Source organism: Harpia harpyja, chromosome 5, assembly GCF_026419915.1.
Source record: "Harpia harpyja isolate bHarHar1 chromosome 5, bHarHar1 primary haplotype, whole genome shotgun sequence".
Lineage (NCBI taxonomy): Eukaryota > Metazoa > Chordata > Aves > Accipitriformes > Accipitridae > Harpia > Harpia harpyja.
In genome coordinates this window covers 47,265,636-47,290,817 of record NC_068944.1, presented here as the reverse complement: position 1 = coordinate 47,290,817, position 25,182 = coordinate 47,265,636, and the positions used below count along the sequence as shown (strand labels likewise).

Genomic DNA, 25,182 nt, shown 5'->3' with positions numbered 1-25,182 from the left:
ATTGTGAAATTCAGACAATCCTATGTGTGGAACCTTATCTGATATTAGCTTTCCTTTATAAAATCCTACTTCTCTGTTTGTGGTTTACCATCACCAGCTGCTTTCTTTTTGTGGTGTGTGTGCATGCACGTGTGTGTGTGTTGCACTTTGTTCAGCCCTCGTCCTTGGGATGCTACATTTAACAGTTCCTGTTTCTGAAGCAGCAAATTTACCAGTTGTCAGATCTCTAGCTTGTGATTCCTGAGGCTATGTCATGTCAGAACAACCCACGCTGTTTGTGCCTTCTAGCAGAGCTGGAATTCAAAACTGTCTCTTGTTTTGACTTTCCCACAAATAAAAGTTTCCAAACGTACAAGTGGAAAATGATGGCATTGTTCTCTGTTCATATATAGGTGGATTTTCAGCATCCACTTGAAGTAGTCAATGGGAAAGTATGTTGTTGAAGCCAACAGATCTCTAAACCTTTAATTACTTGATTATTTTGTTCTGTTTAGTTCTTCTGCTGGCTTGAAAGTAGTCTGAAATCTTGCATGAAGTAATTATTATACCAGTTAATTACTGCTATATGTGGGGGGAAACTAATAGGCTCTCTTCTTTTGAATCTGTTTATCTATCTATAAAATTATTTCCTTAGATTCACTTTCAGATTTCAGGTACATATTGCTCAAAAATGCATCTCCCCTTTAGTTTGTTACTGGCAAGAAGGCTTTTGTTACTAATTGTATTTCAAAGGTGGTGACCTTAAAAAGTGGTCAAATTTAGTGTATCAGGGAAGGCATATGTGAGAATGTAGCTGAGTATTTTCATCTAGCATATGATGGGAAGTCTGTGATAGTCAGCTTTCTCGGATCACAGAACTGAGATGTCTCCATGAAGAAGGGCAGGAGGATTTATGTTCTCCCATTTTCCCAAAGCTCTAGGAGAAGAAACTGGCATTTTATTTAGTTACTGAATTAAAATATTTACTTTGATATTGTAGAGTGAAAGGTGAGAGAAGTGGTGGTTCAAATATTTTTAATGTTAGATCAGTCCTGTGCATGTTTTCTACTTTTGCTGCTTTGGCAAAATGGTTTTGTTCTTTAAAATAAAGATTTAAGTATTATTCATTATTAAATAGTTGCATGAATAGCCGCAAGGTACTAATTCTGTTTTGGTTTTCACCGGGGAGATAACAAAGAGATGAGTGAAGTTCTTTTCAGGAGTATCTCCTAATATTGGGGATGCATTTTTAAATCAACTTACCTAACCAGTAGAACTGGCAGATGTTTTCAGGAGATGCAAAGTGTTATGTTTTTGTGTGACTGAATTAATGAAAAAGCTTTACCTTTAATGTGTAAAATGTTTGGGGTTGCAGAAGTGTACCAAATGCCTCCTTAGAAGTCTTACTAAAAATGTGCCGGACACACAAAATCTTTATTTGTAATTTAGTGAATAAAGCCTTTTTGAATGTTACAAGCTTAATTTAATTCCTCCTTCAGATAGCATGTGAATCTTTTTTTTTTTTTTTTTTTTAACTTATCTGTAGGTTCCTTCAGAGAAATCTGAATCCTTTGCATCCATGTTGAGACGCTCTCCTTTAATTCAGATGGGACCTGCCAAAGATAAAATTGCTATTGGTCGAATATTCCATGTTGTAGAAGATGATCTTTATATAGATTTTGGTGGCAAGTTTCACTGTGTGTGCAAAAGACCAGAAGTAGATGGAAAGTAAGTAATAAACTTATGGTAAGCAATTAACATATGTGAACAACATGCTGAAATGCTTAGCTAATGGGACCTCACTGTCTTCTGCACTGAGCTTGGATAGTTTGTATGAGTTTTGTGGTTTAAACTATAGAAGTTAACATATTATGCAGAATGAAAGTATGATCACAAACAGATCTGCATAGCTCAGACATCATTGTCTTGAATGCAGATTCCTTTGCAAGTTTGCATTATTGCTATCTAGATTATTCCAACTTATGATGACCAAAGGAAATTACTGGGTGTTTTGTCACTGAGGAAAGGGGAAGTCATTATCATCTGAATTGTCAAAATAAGCACTGTTTATTGAAATACTTGGGAGTTTTGTGAATGTGGAACTTTAATCCCATGTAAATTGTAAGCCTCCTTAGGCAGGAACTATCTATGTTAAATACATATACATGAGGTGATGCACTGGGGAGTTTGCACATTATATGTGATAATACTGTTTGTAATAGATGATCAGTGCTAATGTGATCAAATACTCCATATTGTAGAAGAAGATTTTATGTAGATTTTGGTGGCAGATGTCACTGTGTGTCCTGAACTAGAGCAACTGTGGTGGAACTAGAACAGTTGTACTGGGAATGGAGTAGTTAGAGCTAAAAGATAAGGAAGCAATGAATTCTAGTGGAAATAGCATTTATAAGCTTTCTAAACTGTCTTTAACACCTTGTGGTTATGTATTATTCAAAGATATCTTGTCTATTTAATTTGTCTCTAGGTTGCTTTAACACTTAGTTTTTAATACGTAGGCAAAATACCATGTTTTTGAATTCATAACATCAAAATATTTTAGTCCATCTCTTTTCCCTCTTTTTTTTCCTTGAGAGAGGAGGAGCATCTTTGTTAATCTGCAAGATCACTGTGTCTAAAACATTAAGGATTAAAAAGTACTAAATAGTTGATTTTTTTTTTTAATTACCAGAAATAATCACATGTTTGTGTGCAAGTTTGTGATAGTATTTTATCAGAACATTTGTATGTTCAACTTTCTTTTCAGCAGTTCTATGACTTTCCAAGCAAATGCAATTGATGGCCCAGGATGAACCAAGTCCTTTGTGCCTGTCACGTTTGGTAGCAGGCGGAGATTTTCTTAGTGTTTTGTTGCTGCTGTAGTGGTAAAGCCCTTATTGCTTTTTGCATCTTTTGCTAACTCTAAATCAAGATGAGCTTTGCCTTTCCCAATCTCATTCTTGCATGCCTGAGGAGTGTTTCTATATTCATCTCAATCTATGACCATTTATTATGTTTTTGTGGTAGAGTTCAGACCGAATTTCCTTGTTCAGCTGAGCCAGCCTTCTGCCAGGCTTGCTTGACTTTTGCACATTGGGGAGGACCCTTCTAGAGCATTGAGGAGTTTTTCCTTATAGATTAATGGCCTCTTCTGGGCACCTTCTCACTTCAGGACAGCTTCTTGTCTACCCTGAATAAACCAAAGTCTGCTGACCTGAAGCCCAGATTTCTCTTCTGCCTCTTGCCTTTCTCACTTTTCTTCAGCATTTAAGCTCTGTCATTGGTGGTCACTGCAGCTGAGGCTGCCTTCAGCTACCATGTTCCCACACAGTTCTTTCCTGCCTGTGAGTAACGTGTCCAGCAGAAGACCTGTCCTAGTTGGGCTGTCTGGCACCTCTGGCAAAAAAACGTCAGCAGGGCACTCTGGATTGCTTGCTCCCCTCCATGTTTGTTTCTGCTTGAGCAGACATCAGGACATTTAAAGTCCCCTGTGAGAATCAAGGCCTGCAAAAATGAGGTGGCTTCTGGTGGTTTGAATGAGGCTTCATCCACTCCCTCTTCTTGATCAGACAGCCCATAGCAGACATCCACTGTGACACTGTCTTTGTTGGTCTCCTTTCTGATTCTGACCCATAGCTCTTCATAGCAAGGCTCCATGCACTCATGCCCTTTCCTTGCTTCCAGTGCACCCTGCTTTACCTTGTCCCATGTTTGCTTGCATGCTTTCTCCCAGGTTTGGGGAGCAGGCAACTTTGTGCATTGTCTTCAAATCCTAATTCATCCACCTTGTGAATGCTGAGCCTACCGATCACCATTTCCTTGTGTGGTGTTAATATCTCATTTTGTCATGGTGCTCTGGAATACTTGGGTGGCAAGACAAATTGGGGGAAAGTACCAAAATATGTCTTCCTAAAAAAGCTCACAGGCAGACAAATGTCTGTCCACTCTTTCCTTGCTCTCATCTTTCTCCTAATGCTGTATGTCTTTTCTTCTGGTGCGCGTTGCGGTGGTGCAGGGGGAAATGAGGCCCAAGAAAACTATTGTTGGAGCAGATGCTTCAGAGTCAGTTGACCATTGAACACTGGGACCATAAGCCTGGGGCTGAGAGGATCTAGGCCAGTTATATTTTTGGCCGCCTGTTATAATAAAAACAAGCAGATCCACATAAGGCTTGTTTACACTTCCTCTTGCTGCTTTTAAATGGGCACGGAGACAGGGAAATTAACAGCCTGGGCGTTTTTAATGAAATAAAATTTGGAACTAAAGGCAGTAGTTCACAAAATTATACAGACAGCATTTACAATGTTGAGGATGTAGTGGCAGTGGAAGTAGTAGTGTTGATACTGTATATCTAATGGACTTAGAGCATTCATTTGAGGTATAGGTGACTGATTCAAATCCCCTTTCTCCTCAATTCAGTCCAGGAACCTGAATTTGTCTCTGACTTCTTAAGTATTTAAACGCTGTATGGACTAAATACTCTAAATAAAAATATTTGTATAAGAAAACAAATAATTTAAATAAATCTTGCCACCTTTTTCCAATTCATTGTCTTTCTGGAATTGGAATTGCAAAAATTTACCTAGATGTACAAAAAATTGCAGTCACAGGTGATCTTTTGTTCTGTTGTTTAGCTTGTAGCTTGTCGTAAGGTGTTGTGTCATGTAACATAGCTGTACCAGTTCATTTCTAACTGAGAGTTGTAACACAAAATCTGCAAAGTACTTGCGGAGTCAAAAATAAACATGGAAAACTGCTGTCTTAGGTTGCTGTGTATGTCATCAATAGCATTCAGGTGCTGCTGAGTTTGGGTCACTCTGTGTATTAAAAAGTAGTGGGAAGACTTACGCCTTTGCCTCTACAATTGCTTTGATCTGCTTACATAGCAAAGACAGCTGCTCACTGATTTACAGAGTAAAGTTTGCCTTATCAAAACAAATATAATCTCTTCATATCCTGGCCTCTTAGTAAGTGCGAAGGCTTAGAGTCTTTCAGTGGATGCTGACTTCTCTGGAAGGCAATAACTGCTTTTGATCACCAGAATAAAGGTCAAACTACTGCTAGAGTATCTTCTACCAAAGTGTGAAAGTAACTGGGTAGAATTTGCAGTGTGTATTTAGATCTGTACCAGCTTACATTGGTGACTGCAGTAAGACTTTTTACTGTTATTTCAATTGACTTGGTGACAAAAGTGACTTTATTACCATATTGTACGTGCATGTAATCAGTAGAACTGTTTACTGTTTTGTTTACAAAATATTTATTGTTTGTGCCAAGGAGAAGAATGGGCATTTTAATTTACAGATAACAGATGATTTCTTGAAGGCCATCAGTTCAGGACAGAAGAACCAGATTTAATCTTCAGACATGGAAATTCATGATACCGTTTTTATGAAGTCAGTCTTGAGAGCATGGCTCTTCCAGTACCTGTATTCTGATACTGATCTTTGGTTTTACTGTATTGTCTTTTCAGGTATTTGGCAACTCCTCCAAAATACTAGTTTAGCATCTTTAAAGGAAAAAACCCCTCCCTCTTGCCATTTATGTAAGGATGTATCTCCATGAGGACATGTGCTTTCGATATTTCCTCGGTCATTTGGCTTTTTTCTCACCAGAACTCAACTATCTTCATAATACTAGAATACAATTTTCTTTTTCTTACATAATGTCCTTTGCTCTTTGAAAGTGCTAGAAGTTACTTGAAAAGAAACAAAAATCCTACAAAAGGTTCTTGTTTGTAAAGCTTGTTCTCTTAAACTGCTCAGTCCTGATCCTAACAGTTGCGATTTCTTGGGATGTCCAAGCGAAAGACCCTGTAGTGCTACCACCATGAGGCCAGAAGAAAGGATTCCACCCTCAAGACTCTGATAAATGAACAACTACAAAAAAGGTGTCCCTTACTTGGAAAATTTGAAGTAGCTACATAAATACATTTTTTCCATCAGTTCTTCTAAACTTCAACCTTTAAAAAAAAAGCAAAACCAAACCCAAACAAACCACCACAAACTATTAAGTAAAAGAAACTTTAGAACAGTAATGATACAAAATTTAAATTGAATAAACATTTGAAGAACCTGCTAGCTATTTTCTTTTGGTTTCCACTGATTGTTTTCCTTCTTCCTATCTATGCTCTTTGGGAAAGCTGTTTCATAGGATTGCAAAAAGTATATTTCATTATCAGCATTGGTGCATCAGCTTGGTTAGAGACCAAAGATATTGTTGGTAAAATCTCACTGGGGTTAGGCAAGGGTGTATTTGGTTATAAATATCAACAGCATGTTGTTATTTGGCATTTATTTAATGTGACAGGAGTATTTATTACCCTTATGATTTCAAGGTCTTATTTAATATGTGCTGTACTTATTTAACATATACCGTAATTAGTAAAAACATGTTTCTTGATACAGTTTGACTGAAATGCTGTATTAAATTTGTGTTTTATGTCAACAACATATAGCAATTCTGTAAAGCATCCAGAGTTTATATAAATGAGAAACGGTCTGTAGGAAAATAAAGGTAAAGTAACTTTTCAGCTATAGGAAGAAAGTGGTGTATTTTTTTTTTCTTTCTTTTAACGTGCGGAGGAAATGAAGTCCTAAAGAGGAAAGTGTCTGTCTTAGATCTCCAAATGAGCAACAACTTAATCCGTGGCAAAAAGGTGCTGTTACAACCTGCTTCTGCCATTATCAGATGGAATTCCTAAGAACCAGAAAATGTGGGAAGGGGTTGTGCTGACACTGCCTGTTGCATGGTCTGCACCTGTACTGTTAATGACCAACTTCCATCAAAAGCACAATGGCTTTCAGCAGTTTTCTAAAGTGTAGGATTGTGGGACCAGCTTCCACAGAGGATTAAACTGCACCTTTCCATGCCAGTGTAATGAAGCTTTATTTTCAAAGACTGCTGTAACCCTCCAGCAACTCCAGTATTATCAGGCTGTAGGATCAGAAAGACACTTCCTTTATGTTTGAGTATGCAGCTGGTGCAGGGATTTCCAGTATATCCTGTGGCAATTTTACTTGACACCTTTTATACTGTGCATATTTGCCAAACATTAATAGTAGAGATGGGAAGAAATCATTTGATGCCGGTTGTGATTTAGAACACGACAGCTTAATGAGCATCATAAAACATTACCTAATGCTGTTTCTGTAAATTGTGTAAAAATATTTACACTGTTTGAATGGTTGCCAGGGTGAATTTTACTTGGGAGACATTTGAAATTCTTTTCTTTCTGTTCTATTTAAAAAATATTTTATAGATAAGGGCAGAATGGAATCAAATTAAGAATAATGTATCTTTTTAGACTAGGTAATGTGAATAACGCTGGCTCTTTTCTAGCACATTCATTTTATTAAGACAGTCTTAATTTTAAGTTAAGTTTTAGGTGAAACTATTTAAAAAGTCTTGTAAGATTAAAAAAATCCATTTCTGAAAAAAAAAGCAGAGGTGTGTGGAGAGAGCAGCTCTTCAGGGGGCAGGATTTCAGTAAGACACCATTTGATTTAGTTCCAGCTTGTCTATTAAACAAAGTCACTGCACATTAAGCTGGAGGGTGAGTTTGGAGTTAACTACTCTGTTTTGATGCCATGTGAATATGCTTCTTGAACAATTAGTGCATCTTTCAACCAGAATGAGCTACCTCACACAAAGCACCAAATAAGCTACCTTGCTCTTGGTGTGCAGCAAAGATACTTGCACAAGGGAAGATGTCAGTGTGCAGTAAATTCACCCTTTGCTTGCTGAACCCTAGTTTCCCTGACTATTGTGTGTATAATGGTGCAAGATTACTATGGAAAGGTTTAGAGAGATGATGTTAAAGATACAACCTTTCTAACTCTTTCCTTTAAATAAAAACCATACAACTGGCAGGAAGCTGGCCTCACAGAGACCCAACACTCTGCTCCCTTCCCCGGGGCCTTCATTCTTTCATTGCTAGAGGAATCACAAGCATCAAATCAAATTCATGCTTAACCTGGTGTCTGTGATGAACTGGAAGCAAAGTCTCTGAGTAGCAGTGTGGGCCACCCATAGGATACAGATCTGGTGGCGGTGGAGAGACTTAATGATGTTTTCCTTAGAGTATCCTGTAGAGCTGCTGACTGGGAGTGGTGCTGTTCTGGCAGCCTGGCACATCCCACAGCTTTCATGTCAAACTTTGAATGTTGATGGAACTATTACTGCTCAAAAAAAAAAAAAAGGTAATTAATGTGATATATAAAGGAGACATTTCTTGCTGCAGTAATGCTGATTTCAGTTGTACATGTTTGTTTTTACAGTGGTCTACTTCCTTTTTAGTGTCTGTTGCCAGCAAAATAGCATCTATCTGTAATGTGTAGATCTCGAGGGTAAAGAAGGAAATTGCTAACCAGCAGTACAAGTGATACAATAAATGATGCTTTTGCAAGTACAATTTTCAAACTCATGCAGATGCAGAAAAAATAGGTCATATGAAAGAGACTGAAAACCTGTAGCAACTTAGTAATTTTTTTTTTTTTAAATTATTAATGCATGTTGAAGGTACTGGTAAAAATGCACACCATGCTGGGTCAGTGTGCAAAATTGCTTTTGATTTCTCTGAGTGGTGTAGCCTTGCTTAGAAAAGGCTCAAAGTCTGCTGAGGAAAATTTTTTTAACTCCCACTTCTGGTAAGTGAGGAGAATTAACACAGTAACTATACTAGCAGCATTTTCTCATTCTATTTATGTGTTCAAATTGTTGCTGTTAGCTCATCAGCATTGAATCAGTGGTTTCCTCTGCTGCTTCACTTCTTCTGATGTAGTTTTCATTCCCAAAAGATCAGTCTTTTTCTCACAAGTCTTTCTAGTAGTAACTACACTGTAGGAAAACTCTTATAAGAAGATGGAGAAAATGCATAACCAGTCTTACAGGGAATACATTGTCTTCCTTCCATCATCTTTTGCTGCCATTGCCTCATTAATGTGCTCTGTTGTTAACTGTTTGTAACCCTTCCATGCTTGTTCTTTGTATTCTTTTTTCCAATACTGATTGCTAATATGTATTTCAAGTATAAATATAATGTAGTTACATTTATAATTAATTCCAGTTTTATATTATTATATTTATTCAGTATTATATGTTAGTAAGCCTTTTTAGGTTGCATATTATTGCTCACCTTTTTACCAATGTTATTCCACTGAGCTGTTAGAATTTGCAGTTTTGTTGTGTGTTTTTAAGCAGTCACCATGTTTTAAAGGTCACTGTATTGCAGCAGTATATGATATGTTCCTCCTAATAATGCTTTTGGAAAGTTTTAGAAATAATTTTTGCTTATTTATACATGATTAAAGCAGAAATTACATAACTTATTAAAATACCTATTAACATAATCTTATTTAGTCAACATGAACACTTACCTGGCCTTTCACACAAAATTTGCTGTATTCTTTTGTCGTCAGTTCTGATTGTTTTTGTTTTGTTTTGAAAGTATTTCTTGCCTATCAAAAAAAAAAAAAAAGTAATGGCATAAGTAAGCAACCTGGCAGAATTTGGTAAGTTTATAGAATTATAGAATCGTAGAATCATTTAGGTTGGAAAAGACCTTCAAGATCATTGAGTCCAACCATCATCTATGCCCACTAAACCATGTTCTGAAGTGCCTTGTCTATGTGCTTTTTGAACACCTCCAGGGATGGTGACTCAACCACTTCCCTGGGCAGCCTCTTCCAATGTCTGACAACCCTTTCAGTAAAGAAATTTTTCCGAATATCCAATCTAAACCTCCCCTGCTGCAATTTGAGGCCATTTGCTGTCATCCTATCACTAGTTACTTGATAGAAGAGACCAGCACCCACCTCACTGCAACCCCCCTTCAGGTAGTTGTAGAGAGCGATAAGGTCTCCCCTCAGCCTCCTTTTCTCCAGGCTAAACAGCCCCAGTTCCCTCAGCCGCTCCTCATAAGACTTGTGCTCCAGGTCTCTCACCAATTTGGTTGCCCTTCTCTGGACACGCTCCAGCACCTCCATGTCTTTCCTGTAGTGAGGGGCCCAAAACTGAACACAGTACTCGAGGTGCAGACTCACCAGTGCCCAGTACAGGGGAACAACCACCTCCCTGCTCCTGCTGGCCACACTGTTTCTGATACAGGCCAGGGTGCTGTTGGTCTTCTTGGCCACCTGGGCACACTGCTGGCTCATATTCAGCCGGCTGTCGACCAGCAACCCCCAGGTCTTTTTCTGCCAGGCAGCTTTCCAGCCACTCTTCCCCAAGCCTGTAGCGCTGTGTGGGGTTGTTGTGACCCAAGTGCAGGACCCAGCACTTGGCCTTGTTGAACCTCATACAACTGGCCTCGGCCCATTGATCCAGCCTGTCTAGATCCTGCTGTAGGGCCTTCCTATCCTCGAGCAGATCAACACTCCCTCCAACTTGGTGTCATCCAGAAACTTGCTGAGGGTGCACTCGATCCCCTTGTCCAGATCATTGATAAAGATACTAAACAGAACTGGCCCCAATACTGAGCCCTGGGGAACACCGCTTGTGACCTGCCACCAACTCTATTTAACTCCATTCACCACAACTCCTCAGGCCTGGTCATCCAGCCAGTTTTATATGACAATGATTTCCATGGTGCCTATTACTTCAAATGGTTTATGTCCATCAGTGCTGTGTTGCCAATACATTTATAATACTAAATCGCTATCTGAAATCAAAGCAATCTTCATACTTTGCTGCTCCTTCCTCACCCTCCTTAGCTTCTAAGTTGTCCTGCTTATCAGGTAAGCACCTTCTTATTGGAGGGCAAAATTCCTCTGCATTCTGAAAGATGAACTTAGACCATACTATTTTTGAATGGTTGAATAATTATGACCTGGTTAAATTTGCTGAAGTATAAAACAAAGTGTGCACACACACTTTCCTGAATTTCTTCCAGTTTGTATCTTTTATGGAAAACATAACCAGACAGCCAGTCTCCACACTGTGAAAACCAGTCTCTTTCTGTGATTAAAATTACGAGAATGTCATGTTGAAATTCTCTGAGGACCAAGGTGGTTTGCACTAGTCATCAGCAAACTTGGGTTTTGGCACTGTGGTCAGCCTTTGGTCTCAAGCTTTGCCCAAATTCCAGGGAGAAATGGTAAGCAGGACTGATCTTGTCCTGTTCCCACATACCAACATTGCAACTGAAAAAGGAAGCCTTATTGTTTATATTGAAGAGGGCTGTTGTGGTTTAACCCCAGCTGGCAACTAAACCCTGCACAGCCGCTCACTCACTCCCCCCCGGTGGGGTGGGGGAGAAAATTGGAAGGGTAAAAGTGAGAAAACTCGTGGGTTGAGATAAAGACAGTTTAGTAGGTAAAGCAAAAGCCACACGTGCAAGCAAAGCAAAACAAGGAATTCATTCACCACTTCCCATGGGCAGGCAGGTGTTCAGCCATCTCCAGGAAAGCAGGGCTCCATCACCCAGAACGGTTACTTGGGAAGACAAAGGCTGTAACTCCAAATGTCCCCCCTCCCCCTTCTTCTTTCCCCAGCTGTATATGCTGAGCATGACGTCCTATGGTCTGGAATATCCCTTTGGTCAGTTGGGGTCAGCTGTCCCAGCTGTGTCCCCTCCCGACTCCTTGTGCCCCCCCAGCCTCCCTTCTGGTGGGATGGTGTGAGAAGCAGAAAAGGCCTTGGCTCTATGTAAGCACTGCTCAGCAGTAACGAAAACATCCCTGTGTTATCAACACTGTTTCCAGCACAAATCCAAAACACAGCCCCATACCAGCTACTGTGAAGGAAATTAACTCTATCCCAGCCAAAACCAGCACACGGGCTAAATTCAAGGAGGTGGCATGAACTCCCTTTTCTACAAAGCTTCCATACAGTGCAATTCGCCATTGCTCCGAGCCCAAACAATGCGTGCGGTGCCACTCTGTCTGCTGTCTAACAATTTCAGCTCTCTTTTTTTAAAACAGGCACGCAGAATAGCTGTGTGATTGCAAACTTAATCTGTGTACTTCAGCAAATAACCTCTAACTTATTTATAGCAGCATGCATTTTGGAAATTATAGCATTTTTATCCCCTATGGACATAGGTTATTATTTGCTTGGTTACTTTACAATTGTGACTGTTTTTGCCACCCACTGTATATCGTTCTTCAGCGGTTACTTTCAACCACAAATGGACGTGTTGGCTTTGTGTGGTTCTGTAATACACAAGACTGTGCTTCCAGAGTTCCTGGAGCCCAAAGTCTGTAAACATTTTTTTGGACTAGACTGTAAATTTTTCATCCCAGATAGATACTTTACAGTTTAGTTAATGTAATAATACCATGGGACAGGTGTTGGTTATCAAAAGTACAATTAATCCATATTAATGAGGCACCCTACTCAGCATCTGGTATGGAGTATGCAGCATAGACCTAGGATTATGGCCACAGCAGTGTATGCGAGCCTGCTAATCACTTTTTCATCGTTGTTTTCACTTCTGTCATTAGTTTAAAGTAGTAGAGAGTTAGGGGATTTGATAGCCTTTGGAGGAAAAAACCCACAAAACCAGTAACGTTTACTGGTGAAAACTTTGTGCCAGCTCTGTCTTCCCAGGGCATCAAGATAAATGGGAGATGGAATACGCTGTATAAAATGTCTTGGGAGAACAAAGCAGTCCATAGGTGGCCTGGAGCTTTTTTGGCAGTGTCAGAGTCTGTAAATACTCTTTAAGCCACACTTTTTCTCACATGTGGACGTGCACACATACACGATAGGAAAAAAAGGCTTGGGAAACTTATTACTGCATTGGAAGGCTTGAGTGTTGTCTTTAGAAGATGAGTTAGGTTAACTCTCTCTTTTCCCCTAATCCAGGTGTTGGCTGTCAAGAGCGGTAGAAACTAGAATTATAAACTCATGACTTGGCAGAAGAATTAAAATTGCTTCTAGTATTTTGTTTTGAAATTGATGAGAATAAATGACTTGAATCTCTGTATGCAGCATATTTGGAAATTCCTTCCCCCCCACACACACACACTTTGAGAAAGCCTTGCTGTTTGCATGCAGGGAGGAGCGCTCTCACTTAAATACTTCTAGTAAAGTATAATTAATTACCTCAGTAGCTAGACAAGACTCAAGGAATCTCAGCCATTCCAGATGCAGAAAGTTATGAATTTTAGTGAAAACCTTAACCCTCCCCAGCATGTATCACTGACCAGTGACTCTGGGTGACAGCGGATGAGGTAGGGACATGCCAGTTATATAGGTGTGTGGTACTTTTCAGGGGTACAGGGAACTGTACTTTACTAAACCACAGAGCAAGGTGCAGATGTTTCTGGCTTAAAGTCTGGTCAGTTTGACCTGTTCCTGTCACAGAGGTAAGGGCCAGATGAAAAAACAGTCCAAGTTACCGAAGCAGTGTAACTGCTTTATTAGGTTGGGTGTAACTGTGCGCTAAACCCTCTTCTTAGCATAATGAGTTGAGCTGCTGTGCTGCACTGATGTGGCCTTTGATTTCAGTTTTGGAGCCAGCTTGGTCTAAACTAGCTCATGGGCTCTGCATGGCAATCCACCAAGAGGTGTAGACTTGCCCAAAGACAGAAGCTATTTAGTTTCTAGGTTGAGAAACTGAATTAATGATCGTTTGGACCAAATGTGAATTATAAGTCTTCATGTAACTTGGATGTTACTCAGGAAAATTAGTGCTATCATATAACCATGGAGTGGTAATTATTCATCCCTCTGGAATAGTTTCAGTAAGCGAGTCTGAGAAGGGAATTAACACAGCTAGGGAAACACTTTGCAGGTAATATATCAACCTCGAGCTCCTCAGAAGGCATGAGTCAAGCCTCCCACAAATCATGATATTAAAGTTGTTTTTATTTTTTGTTTTATTTCTTTTTGGATTCTTTAGTCTTTGGATTCACATCACTTTTTTTTTTTTTTTTTAACTTGGCAGAATAGGAATTTTTAATTAAACCAACTTTTTGTAGAAGGCAATTGAGCTTCTTGCGTAACAGTATAACTGCAAGAACCAAGACTTTAAGACACTAAATATCAGAAAGATACGATAAAGTTGTTAATATTAGCAAAGCTAGAGATGTTGTACAGAATTATTTCACTGATAATTCTTCTCAGTCTGCTACATAATATTAAGATTACTCAAGCTGGAGGCCAGTAACTAGCAGTGTACCCCAGGGGTCAATACCGGGTCCAGTCCTGTTTGACATCTTCATTAATGACCTCAGTGGTAAGACAGAGTGTACCTTCAGCAAGTTTGCATAGAATACAAAACTCAGAGGAGTTGTTGTTACACAGGGTAGTTGTGCTACCATCCAGAGGGACCTCGACAGGCTGGAGAAATGGGCTGACAGGAACCTCATGAAGTTCAACGAAGAGAAGTGCTAAGTCCTTCCCCTGGGGAGGAGCAACCCCCGGCACCAGTACGTGCTGGGGCCACCCGGCTGGAAAGCAGCTTGGCAGAAAAGGCCCTGGGGGTCCTGGTGGACACCAAGTTGAACCTGAGCCAGCAATGCGCTCTTGCAGCAAAGATGGCTAATGGTGTCCTTGGCTGCATTAGACAAAGTGTTGCCAGCAGGTGGAGGGAGGTGACCCTTCTCCTCCACTCAGCCCTGGTGAGGCCACACCTGGAGTGCTGTGTCCAGTTTTGGGCTCCTCAGTTCAAGAGACATTCCAGTGGAGGGCCCCTAAGATGATGAAGGGGCTGGAGCATGACTTCTTTGAGGAAAGGCTGAGAGACCTGGGACTTCAGCCTGGAGAAGAGAAGGCTCAGCAGGATCTCATCAATGTCTATAAGTACCTGAAGGGAGGGTGCAAAGAGGACAGAGCCAGGCTCTTGTCAGTGGTGCCCAGTGCCAGGACCAGAGGCAATGGGCACACACTGAAACACGGGGGGTTCCCTCTGAACATCAGGAAACTCTTTTTCACTGTGAGGGTGACTGAGCACCAGCACAGGTTGCCCAGGGAGGTTGTGGAGTCTCCCTCCTTGGAGATATTTAGAAGCTGTGGCCATTGATGATTTAGGCACGCATTTGTATTTGCAGTCAACTGTCTGTACAGACGGATGGTTCATCAGAGTGGGTGTTGACTGCCACTTGGAGTAGGCCCAAAAGACTGATAAAATTAATTTCGTTACTCCTACACACCAAACTCCTGACAGATGCTTTCTGTAACTTCTTGTCAGCCTATTTAGGTGCTGTTACCAACCAGGGCACAAAAGCAGGTAAATTCCTACAAAGCAAGGTAAGCCTTTTAAGGCCAAGTGTTTCCAAGATGTGTAGGGGATTCAGCTGCTTTGCTATTATTAGGCAGCTCAACAAATCTGAATAAAAAGGAAAAACGGTGTTGAGAGGCAAAAATAAATAACATTTATTTAAGAGTAATTTATTTTCCTTTTCTCTTCTGCTCACTAATATGCTAATAAAAACAACACAGTCCTTGCTGCCTCTCTTTTCACATGCACTTGTGTGGAACTAGGATGGGAATAGCAATTGAGTATAATTTTTGTGTCGAATGTTTTGGAGGAAGAAGCAGAGGCAACAGAAGAACTAAAGCAACACTTAAGTTGTATGTAACTGCCCTTACTGAGTAAGGAGTGTCTGATAACGCAGTCCTTGCTATTGTATTTCCTTGACTGATTTTTCTTAAATTTTCAAGATTAAATTTAAAAACCTAGGCAGGTATTGACGTTATGCTGGAAGAACTGCAGTGTGAGTAAAGACTCATATTTAAAAAGAATCTTAAGAATTCTTAAGAATCTTAAGAGTATTCAGTAGCTGTTAAAACTTGCCTTAATAGATTTTGGAGTCTGTGTGTGATCACTGCTTCCATGGCTCTGTCAGCGTTGTAGGCATGATAGCAGCCAAGCAGGGATGCAGGTGTCTGTTACTTTGTGAACTTGCTGAACATAGCCATGATTTATGGACGCTGAAATATGAAGTATGATGATAGTCAATCATGGAGTGTTTTTTAAACAAAACCAAAGCTCTTTACTTTTTTCTTTTGTGACAGCTGTCAAGAGAGGCAAATGCTATTCTCCTGTCTTAGCATTTTACAATTTATTTTTTTATCTAAAGAACTCAAAATCCAGCCACCCAGCTTGGGTGAGAAATAATAACCACCCCCCCGAGTCCTCCAAATCCTGGAGGGATTGTTCTGAAAAATACCGAAGCTATATTTTAAATGATCTGCTTTGAGACTTGGCAGGCTCTGATCACATGGAAAAGTGCACATAATGTGGTCACACTGCGTGAGCATGTACCCACTTAACCGAGAAATTGAGATACGACTCTAAAGGCAGGGAAATAACCATTGGGTACAATGAAAAAAGTCTATCACTTATTAGTGTTTGGTGACTTCCCATTAGTAGGGTAAGAGGAAAAGGGCTTAAGCAATTTTTCTTTGATTAATGATTTTATTAGAAGGAATGAAGGGTTGCTTGCTTGTTCTCTGTGAAGCCTCGTGTTCACTGTTTTCATAGTAGTTAGTGGGCTCTTCCAAAGGCAATGACATCTTATGAACCAGTTTCATGGTTCGTATAAACCTATGTAAAGCATGTCTTTACAGAAATGCACAGCGCACATGTTCCTTCTGAAAACCCTTCTGAAATCTTATGGAAGTAATGAAGTGTTAACTCTAAAAATCTAAATATTTAAACTATAGTCTTCTACAACATGAAATCCCAGTCAAACTTTTCAGGTCTTTTCCATACATCATGAGGAAATGTAAGTAGCATACAAGTTTAATTTACTTGCAATTTGTACTCATTAACTTCAAGCATTCAGGTAGAGATCTTAATCTGAGTGGTAATTATAAGTTGATTGCTAATCTGTCCTTCCACTTAAGGAGTTTAGTTACTTCTTTTCCTATGACTTTTTATGGTTTAAGTTAACCTAAAAGTGTTTTAATCTTTCAGACCAGGTAGTGCCTGCTCCCCCTCACTCATCTTTGGGTCCCTAGTGCCAGACCAGTCTACTTACCACCTAAGTACTAGATTTTGCTCCCTCCGAAGCCTTTCAAGACTGTTCTTGGCAGCTGGCTTGACAGGACTGCTGGAGACGAGACTGAAACACGCTCTGCTTCCTCCAGACAGAGCTCGGTAAACAAGCTGTGATCCTCTGCTTGGCAGGAGGCAGCACTGCCACTGCTGCCAGCCTTGGGCAGGATGCAGAGCAGCGGTGATGTGTGGCAGCAAGTGCCATATCCCTTTCTGGGTCTTTTGGTGACTTGAATCATACATTGCTGTAATGTGAAGGTTTGTGAAATATTCCTCTGCTTCTGCAAGATGTATTAAGAATATGCTAAGCTTCGGCCTGGTGTACACACCAGGCTGGAGTAGGTTAGGCTAAGTTTAACTTGCTAAGCAGTGATTTAAGCTTAAAAGAAAAAAGGAGTTTTGCAGTGATTTAGAATCACTCTGTTGAAAGAATTGGTGGAACAGAGTTTCTTTCTCCATTTTCGTCTTGTTTCATCATAGGGCAAACTTGGAAAGTCTTTCTCTGCTGAGAATTTCCCATTCATTATAAAAAAAAAGTTGTGCTTGATGTTAATTCTTCCAGCTTTGTTGATCAGCCCTTAGATCCATGAGTACTCCTATGGCAGGGTACGTAATAACCCTAATAGTACTTGAAAGGTGAGGATTCTCCTCCTTTAAAGTGAACTAAAACCTGTCTGTTCAGGATTGTGATTGATCAGATCCTTGGTAGGCTTGCAGGCATACTTTGGCATTCGTACAAACATTTGCCTACTTCACATACTCAGTGCCAGTATACTCAAGTGCAGTCATATGTCTTAGAGCTAGTGTTCAAAGCAGGCAGGCCTGCTTTATTTAAATAAGGCCATATGTAGATATAAACCCTAGAAATTCTTGCGCTGTTTTAAAATAAAGTATCTGAGAATAAGGTGATGGTCTTCACATATCTTCCAGGTTACTCGCTCACAACTTGTTTGCCAAGAGTGAGTGTCATGGCTTCAGACTCCCAAAATCTTTATGACTAGCTCACACATAATGAAACTTTCAATTTGTTTGGGATTTTTCTTTTTCCTGGCATTAGACACATTGATTTTTTTTAGTATTTTGGGGCTTTCGTCTGTAGCTGGCTAATGTAATAACACCATTCCAGTATTTCGAGCTTAAAAAATAGAATTGAAAGAGCAGTAGAAAGCATGCTAATACTATCTTGGCTATTAGTGATAAAATTAAGAAAGTTCTTTGTGTTCCATTCATGGAAATCCAGGGATTTGCTTAATTTAAAATGCAATTTTCTTCTTTCCCCTCCGTTTTTTTTTTTAACCAATTCACTGTCTTAAAACATGTTGAACAGTTCTGTCACTCCGACTTTATCATGTGTGACTTTATCAGTAGTACGGTCTGCATGAATTAAAGAGCAGTTGCTAACTCCCTTATTAGCTTCATGCTAATCATCCCAAAGTCTAAATAACTTTGCCTTGCAAGCAAAGACTTCACTCCTTAGAATAAAGTATGCATATTTTGGTTTATACTCCACTATATGGAGCAGGTGAAGGTTAACAGTTTTGACACTGTGCTAGAGGGCTACTTTTGTTTCTTAAAACGTGCTTACAAGGATGGTAATGTAAATAATAGAAGTACGGTTTCCACAAAGGGAAAGTTGAGAAAAATAATTATTTGAAGGGTAGCGGTAATCTATATGAAGTGTTTTTTTTCTCTGCTGATAGGTAACTAATACACAGGTGCATATGCGATATTATGTATATGGTAGATTTTCCCTGACCCTTCATGTGCACAACCTAAATGTTTTGTGTGAAATACAGATGTATAGCTATGGTTGTCTTTTGTTACTATTCTCAGTTCCTTTACAAGTCTTTGCAGTGGGGGTTTAAAATGACGCCTACGTTGCTACCGTCTTTGATGTACCTTTTGAAGGGACATAGGGCTATTGTAATTCCATAACCCACGCTCAGTTTTTCTTCTTAGTTGAAGTTGCAGCCGTGAATTGGGTCATGGTGGGGAGGAAGGGGTTGGGGTGGCACATTGCTGTGTTTTTGGTTTTGAAGGAGATAAAATGTGTTACTTAAAGCTACCATGCTGTCTCCGCAGCATCAGCAGCATCGCGCGCAGGCTTCGCCCGAGGTCAGAAGCGAGACGCCCGCTGCTGTGCGGTGGGGTGGTGGGAGCCATGGCAGCTCCGGCCTTCCCGCGGGAGCTGTCCTGCACCGGGGGATCCGCCGCTGGCTGCCGGGGCGAGCGTGGAGCCATTCTTCCGCCTTCACTTCCTCGGCTCTTTAGCCCCCATTGAGCAGCGAACAGTGGCAGGGGACAAAAGCTGTATACACTGTACAAACAGAGCACCAAAGCGGCAGTACACTGACTCATTCTTCGCTCTGTGTGAGAACTGAGGGGGACTCTATTCACCGCCTTTGTGCCGGTGTCTGTCAACAGCGCTGTTTGAGGCCAGCCCCATTGTGCCGGCCAATGTTTCTTATTGACCCGAGTCTGTGCCCGCAATGTTCCCAGGGTCGAAGTTGCGAGCGAGGGAATGTTTGAAAAGGGGTAATCGTGGGCTAAATGCGTTTTGCTGCATTGTCGTCTGACCTATTAAATCTAAACTGCGGTCCGCGTTCATGCAAACAGGTAATTATGTAGTCACAGCTGCGGCCATTGACATCTGGTTACCGCCCCGTGGAAAAAGGGGATGGGGTGCTCGCCTCTCCCTCCAGGCTCTAAAGCGCTGAACTTTAATGATATTAACTGAAAATAGAGGGTGGATTAGCAAGACTGACAGGTCAACAAGGTGGATACTTTATCCATGTAGGCAGAAATCAGTCCAAGCACAGTTGCTTGGGTATTTCTGCTACCTTATGCATCAGATTTTTCCCATAGCTGCGGGCTCAGCTGGGCTCTACATCCAGTTATTATTTAGTGGTTTTAGATCAGGAGAGGCTGCAAAATACTTTTGTCATCCTGTCTTGCAGAATGGCTGTGCAGAACAGCTCTGCAAACAGCCGCCACATTAACTAATTTTATTTCTTTTTTTTTCTAAACCAAGCGGCTTACAATGGCTCTTGTCCCTAGAGGCCGGGTTGCCAGGATTTCCAGATAACAAACCTTCGTTATCAATAGGCCAGCATTTCAAAACTTAGTGGTAAGTGTACAAGGGTAATAAAACATTGCTGGCCATAAATTATTTTAAGGCAACTGCTTTTTCTTTTAATGTACTTTGGAACTGAGGCGTAGTATTTGCATGTAAATTAGTCTGACACATCCTCTCTCTCATCCCCCTCTGCTCCCCCCTTCTGCTGGGAGGTAAGACGTCTCTACATAACATACATAATTATTAAAACAGTGTGCTTTTCTGTCCTGTGCCACTTTCAGTGACGGGGTAGACAACAACCACTATGGAAATAGGAGGGAGGGTTACACGGCCCGAGGTGACTTTCATGGCACATCAAAGCTGGGAACACACTCAGTGCTGGGCAGCCCTGGCTGCAGGGCAGAAGGGGAGTGCAGCCAGCTGATAAATCCCTGCTTTAAGGGATCTCTTGCAGGAGTGAATGGTTAGCTGCTTCTCCTTGCGTTTGCTTCCCAATGCTGCTCCATAGGAGCCAATTATCTGAAGAGCTGTTGCAATGTGGAGTGTAATGCAACAGGGAGAGTAGATGCTACATGTTATGGCAAATATATATTATATATATATATACTCCTTCATAGTTATGGGAGGACTGTAATTGCTAAAAGTGTGAAACTTTCTCCTGCAAAGGCATGTTCACTGTTTCGGAGCAGAGGGCTGGTTCTTCACTCGTGGAGCAGGGAGGGAGAAAAGCTGGTCTGCTCAGACTCATGGGAATCTGCCTGTATTGTGGATGTCTAAAATGGTCTTGTACAGGCATCTGTTATGTAATTAGCTTTTTCTCTTTTTCTGTGGGTTGTTTTTTTACTTGATTTCTACCTTTTTCTACTTCTTACAGACCTCTACAGAACTTACTGACTCTATTATGCAAGAAGCAAGGGTAAAAAAGCGAAAACCAAAAATACTTCAAATGTATCCAGAAATGTGTTGGCATTAGCATCTTTTTCAGGCAGAGGACAGCAAGGAAAGACCAAGTCCACCTACCAGCAAAAGACAGTTAAATTACATCTTTACAATAATCTGATTCTGTGGCTCTCTGATATTTAGTTGCTGTAGGAAAGAATAAATGTCCTTAGGGACTTTTCTAGGATATACCAGGGCTATATACAGTCTCTTTGCTGCCTGTGTGTCAAGATAAATTTTTCCAAATATGGAGAAAACTCTTATTTGTGCACTCCCCAGTAGATTTATTAACTTCATAAAAATACTAGATAGTCTTAGGAATTTGTTGTTTCTCACCTATGTAGCTCTGTCTCCTAAAACATTTGCCCATTTCTCTGCTTAAAAAAAGAAAGTATTCAAAGCAGAGTATTTCCTCTTCAGCACCTGCCATTTTTTCTACTGTAAAGGGAATACCAAACAATAATATTTATCTAAAGGACTCAATTGTCTAAAACAGCGTTCTCCTCAGCTGTGTTATCTGTAGAGGAGATAAATGAGACTGAAGATTTATCCTATAAAAGTCTGTAAATGCCTTACACTCTTTAAAATACTTTAATTCTATAACTAAGAAAACCTGTTCCACTCCAAATATGAAAAGTCAGGAAGAACTTGAAATGAGAATTCCCAGCAGAGATCAAGAAGCTTCCTGGCTAAATTGTTTTTTCGCCTGACTTACCTAGTAAGTAAAACTTGATCAAACTTTTAACTTGGGTACTCCAATTTTGATGCCATGTGCATCCTGTGGTGTCTCAGCTGTAATTCTGAGTGTCTCTTTAGGTAATTCAAAAGGAGTTATAAGAACACATTTTTTCAAAGTGGCAAAGATGACTTCTTGTCTTTAGATATGTCACCCAACTTATTGAAATAGGTATTAACTACTGTAGCATTCTTGTACGCTTGGAAGGTGGCGCTGTATAATGAAAGGAAGGTTGAAAACTAGATGTAGAAATAATTATGTGCTCAGTGGTTTGGAGCATTAAGGTAGTAACATCAGTGTGTTCAGGGGGAAACCTTGCAAGGTAGCTTAGTTTCATGCTTCAGCAAACAAGGCATTGTAGACAAACTTCTTACAGTTCTAGACAAAACAAGAGAGCAGAGAATGTAGACTTCTTGGATATGCACTGAAAACTGATTACCTGCACATGCAATATGTGCACTCAACATCCCGCACTTTGCAGAGAACAACTTCAGTATGGGCTCCTAGGTTTTCCCAGGGTGAAAAATTCATAATGACTTTGTTGATCTAATTCATGTTCTTGAAGCAGTGGTAGCTTGCAGAAGTAAAAGGCAAATAAGCATAACGAATTTCAGCTGAAATGAATAATGAGAGGGTTTTCTTTTCTTTTTTTTTTCCTTGGAGGTGGTAGTACTTGAAATGCTTACTATTAAATGGGAAACAAGATGTCTCTGATCAATGCTTAAAAGCTTTTCCTTTATCTTTCACAGTAGCAGCATGTATCACATGAAAAATTGGTAGTAATTTTTTATACCTTTTACAAACAATTCAGCTTGATTTTTTTAAGAGATTTGTTTGTGTAGTGGATTAGATTATGATTAAGTTTTAATAAATCTCTTTAAATTTTAGTTTAACATGAGTTAGCCTATATGAGACTATTCACAATGCAACAGTATTATCTATCAATTGGTATCTATCTTTATGCATTGGAAATGGAAATGAATGATACTCTTTCTGAAACTGGTATGCTTCATGGAAAAGTCAGCCCTAAATATGATGCATATATATGCAATTTATATATGACACATATGTAGCCATAATCTAAATGGGCATAGTTCATGCACCTTTCTTAGAAGGAGAGTGAAGTGTGAGTCAAAAAAAAGAAAAAAGGTTTCTAAGAGAAATTAGTTGGCTTGTTTCAACAAAGGGCCCCAGGATATCATAACCTACGTGTAAAAACAATAGTATGCTTGGCACGCATTGCCTCTGCGAGTTCAAAAGAACTTTGTGGAAACTGAAATAATCTTTCTAAAAATATATTCAAGGGCATACCCTTTGAGTCCTGGAAATAACATTCCGATAGCACAGTTTGGGACAACTCTTTTCTGATATATAGTGTCTGTGGATTACAGCTATAAAGAAAATATGGCAGTGAAGCATAGGAATGGATAATACCTATAGATGAAGGCTAACCTGTCACCACTGCTCCTTTTAGGATTTGTCTTTGTATAGCCTGTTGGAAAGGATTCATGGTTCTGTGAACTCCCAATACAACTGAATGTTAACCATTTTCCTTATAAAGTTTTTTTTTAAGGTTTTAAAAAAGTGCATTTATCTCAGCAGAAAACTGGAATAGTACAAAACATTTGCAATTATTCTTACTAACTTTTAAAAAAAATTAATCCTTGAGCCCACTAGGTAGCTTATTTATTTCAGTTTAAAACTTTGCAATATCATCTAATACTGAGACAACATTATGAGCATGTTCATGTAACATGTAGTTTTCTGGATGTGTTGAAATTAAGAGCTCAGATGTTGCTTTACAGAAACACAGCTATAGGGAGGATCAGATATTTTAGTTGTTAACATACTGTCTAAAGCAGAGAATTCCACTTCAGAAAAGGAAAACTTGTCTACAACCAAGATCGGATCAATAATGGCTTTGGAAGACAGCTCTGTTTTTCCTGCCATGGGGGCTAATGCACAGTAAGAGCAAAGAAGTGGGATTGGCTTACAAATTACCTCATTTAGACTGTGTAAAATCCAGAGTTATTGCCCCATCAAAGGCTCCACTGCGAATGCCGTGTTATACTGTATAATAGGAGGGCAGTTGACTAGTCAACTACATTTTCTGTTTTTGTAACTCTTTAAAAAGTTGAAACAGTTTGCTTTTTCATATTGGTTTTATTGCATGTGGACATTTTGCATATTCAAGTTAAGATTTCTGCCGCCCCCCTCCCCCCCCCCCCCCCGTTTACTAGAATTAAATTAACTTAGTTCATCTCTGATTCACATTGTGCCTTATATTGCTTTTCATTAGGGAAGATTTCTGTGTGTAGACAGGATGCAGTGGTTAAACAGGGTTTTGGAACAAGAAAATATAGATTACAATCGATGCAAGTCAGCCTCGACATGGGCTTCCTTTTACCCCCTCTGACTATTGTCACAGCTTCCCCTCATTCAGTTTGGTGGTGGTTGTTCTTTGCGTGAGACCAATAGATAGTATTGATAGATCAGCAAATGTTGCGTTTATATTTGATCTCTTGTAAAATAAAAATGCGGCTCTGGATCCTTCAGAATTCCTCATTTCCCTCATGACAACATTGCTGCTCTGCAGCCTTCAGGAATGAAACAAAAAACTATTTGGAGAGTAAAGAATTTTCAATAGCTTATTCTTGCTTTATTTTTTTTAAAGGAATTTCTGCTCTTTGATAATTTGAGATCTGTCTGTTTTTCTTTGAAGGAAGATAGACATGGCACTACACACCAAATTCATGCAGGTGGAATACTTACTTGCTTTTAGAAATGTTGCTAAAAGTCACAGTGCCAGCTACCTGGTTAATTCATCTTCATTTATAGAATCAGTGAGGTAGAAACATGGAGGGCTTGGAGCCCTCACAGTACTGGTAACGGGAAAGCTGCTCGGGTATTTCTAGAAGAAGATGCTTATACCTTGGTTGCTTCTGGAGAAGGTAGGTGCAGCAGAGGGTTAACTCCCTGACATGCTGAAGTGTCTTAATTAGAGCTTGGCAAAGAGCCACAGTCAGTACAAAATATGCCCTGCCTGAGACTGCAGCAATAACTAGTGGTTTGAGCCTCTGGCAAGGTCTCCTGCATTCAGCAGCACTCTCTGCTTCTGCCTACCTGTTGTGGGAAAGCAAGATGCTGTCCAGACCTGAAACAAAGCAGCCAGGCATTTTCCCATCCAGCTTCACCATTGTAGCCTTAAAAAGAAAGGATGGAGAGGGGGGGAGATACCTGTCAATAAAAGTAGCTTTTGCAGCGACTCACTGCACATAGTGGCCTGCAGTTGAAGGAGGGGCTAGTTAAAACTGCAGAGCAAATATGGTTTTGCATACTGTAGAGAATGAGTACAATATCTGACTTAAAATGGGAAAATGGGAGAATTTGACGTTTGAGGCTGAGAAGATTTTAAAACATTGATGACCTGTGGTGATGCTTTTCAAATTGGGATTTACAGCATTTTTTTGAAGAATGATGATTATTTACTTGTAAGAATTATTA

General features: G+C 40.0%; 1 protein-coding gene across 1 annotated transcript in view; it reads left to right on the top strand.

Moving 5' to 3' along the window:
* Positions 1-25,182, top strand: part of TPD52 (tumor protein D52) — a 130,435-nt gene that overhangs the window by 62,843 nt on the left and 42,410 nt on the right. Inside the window, exon 2 of the mRNA XM_052786754.1 lies at positions 1,526-1,707. Within this exon, the coding sequence (XP_052642714.1) occupies positions 1,526-1,707 (182 nt within the window). The remainder of the gene's footprint in view (positions 1-1,525; positions 1,708-25,182) is intronic.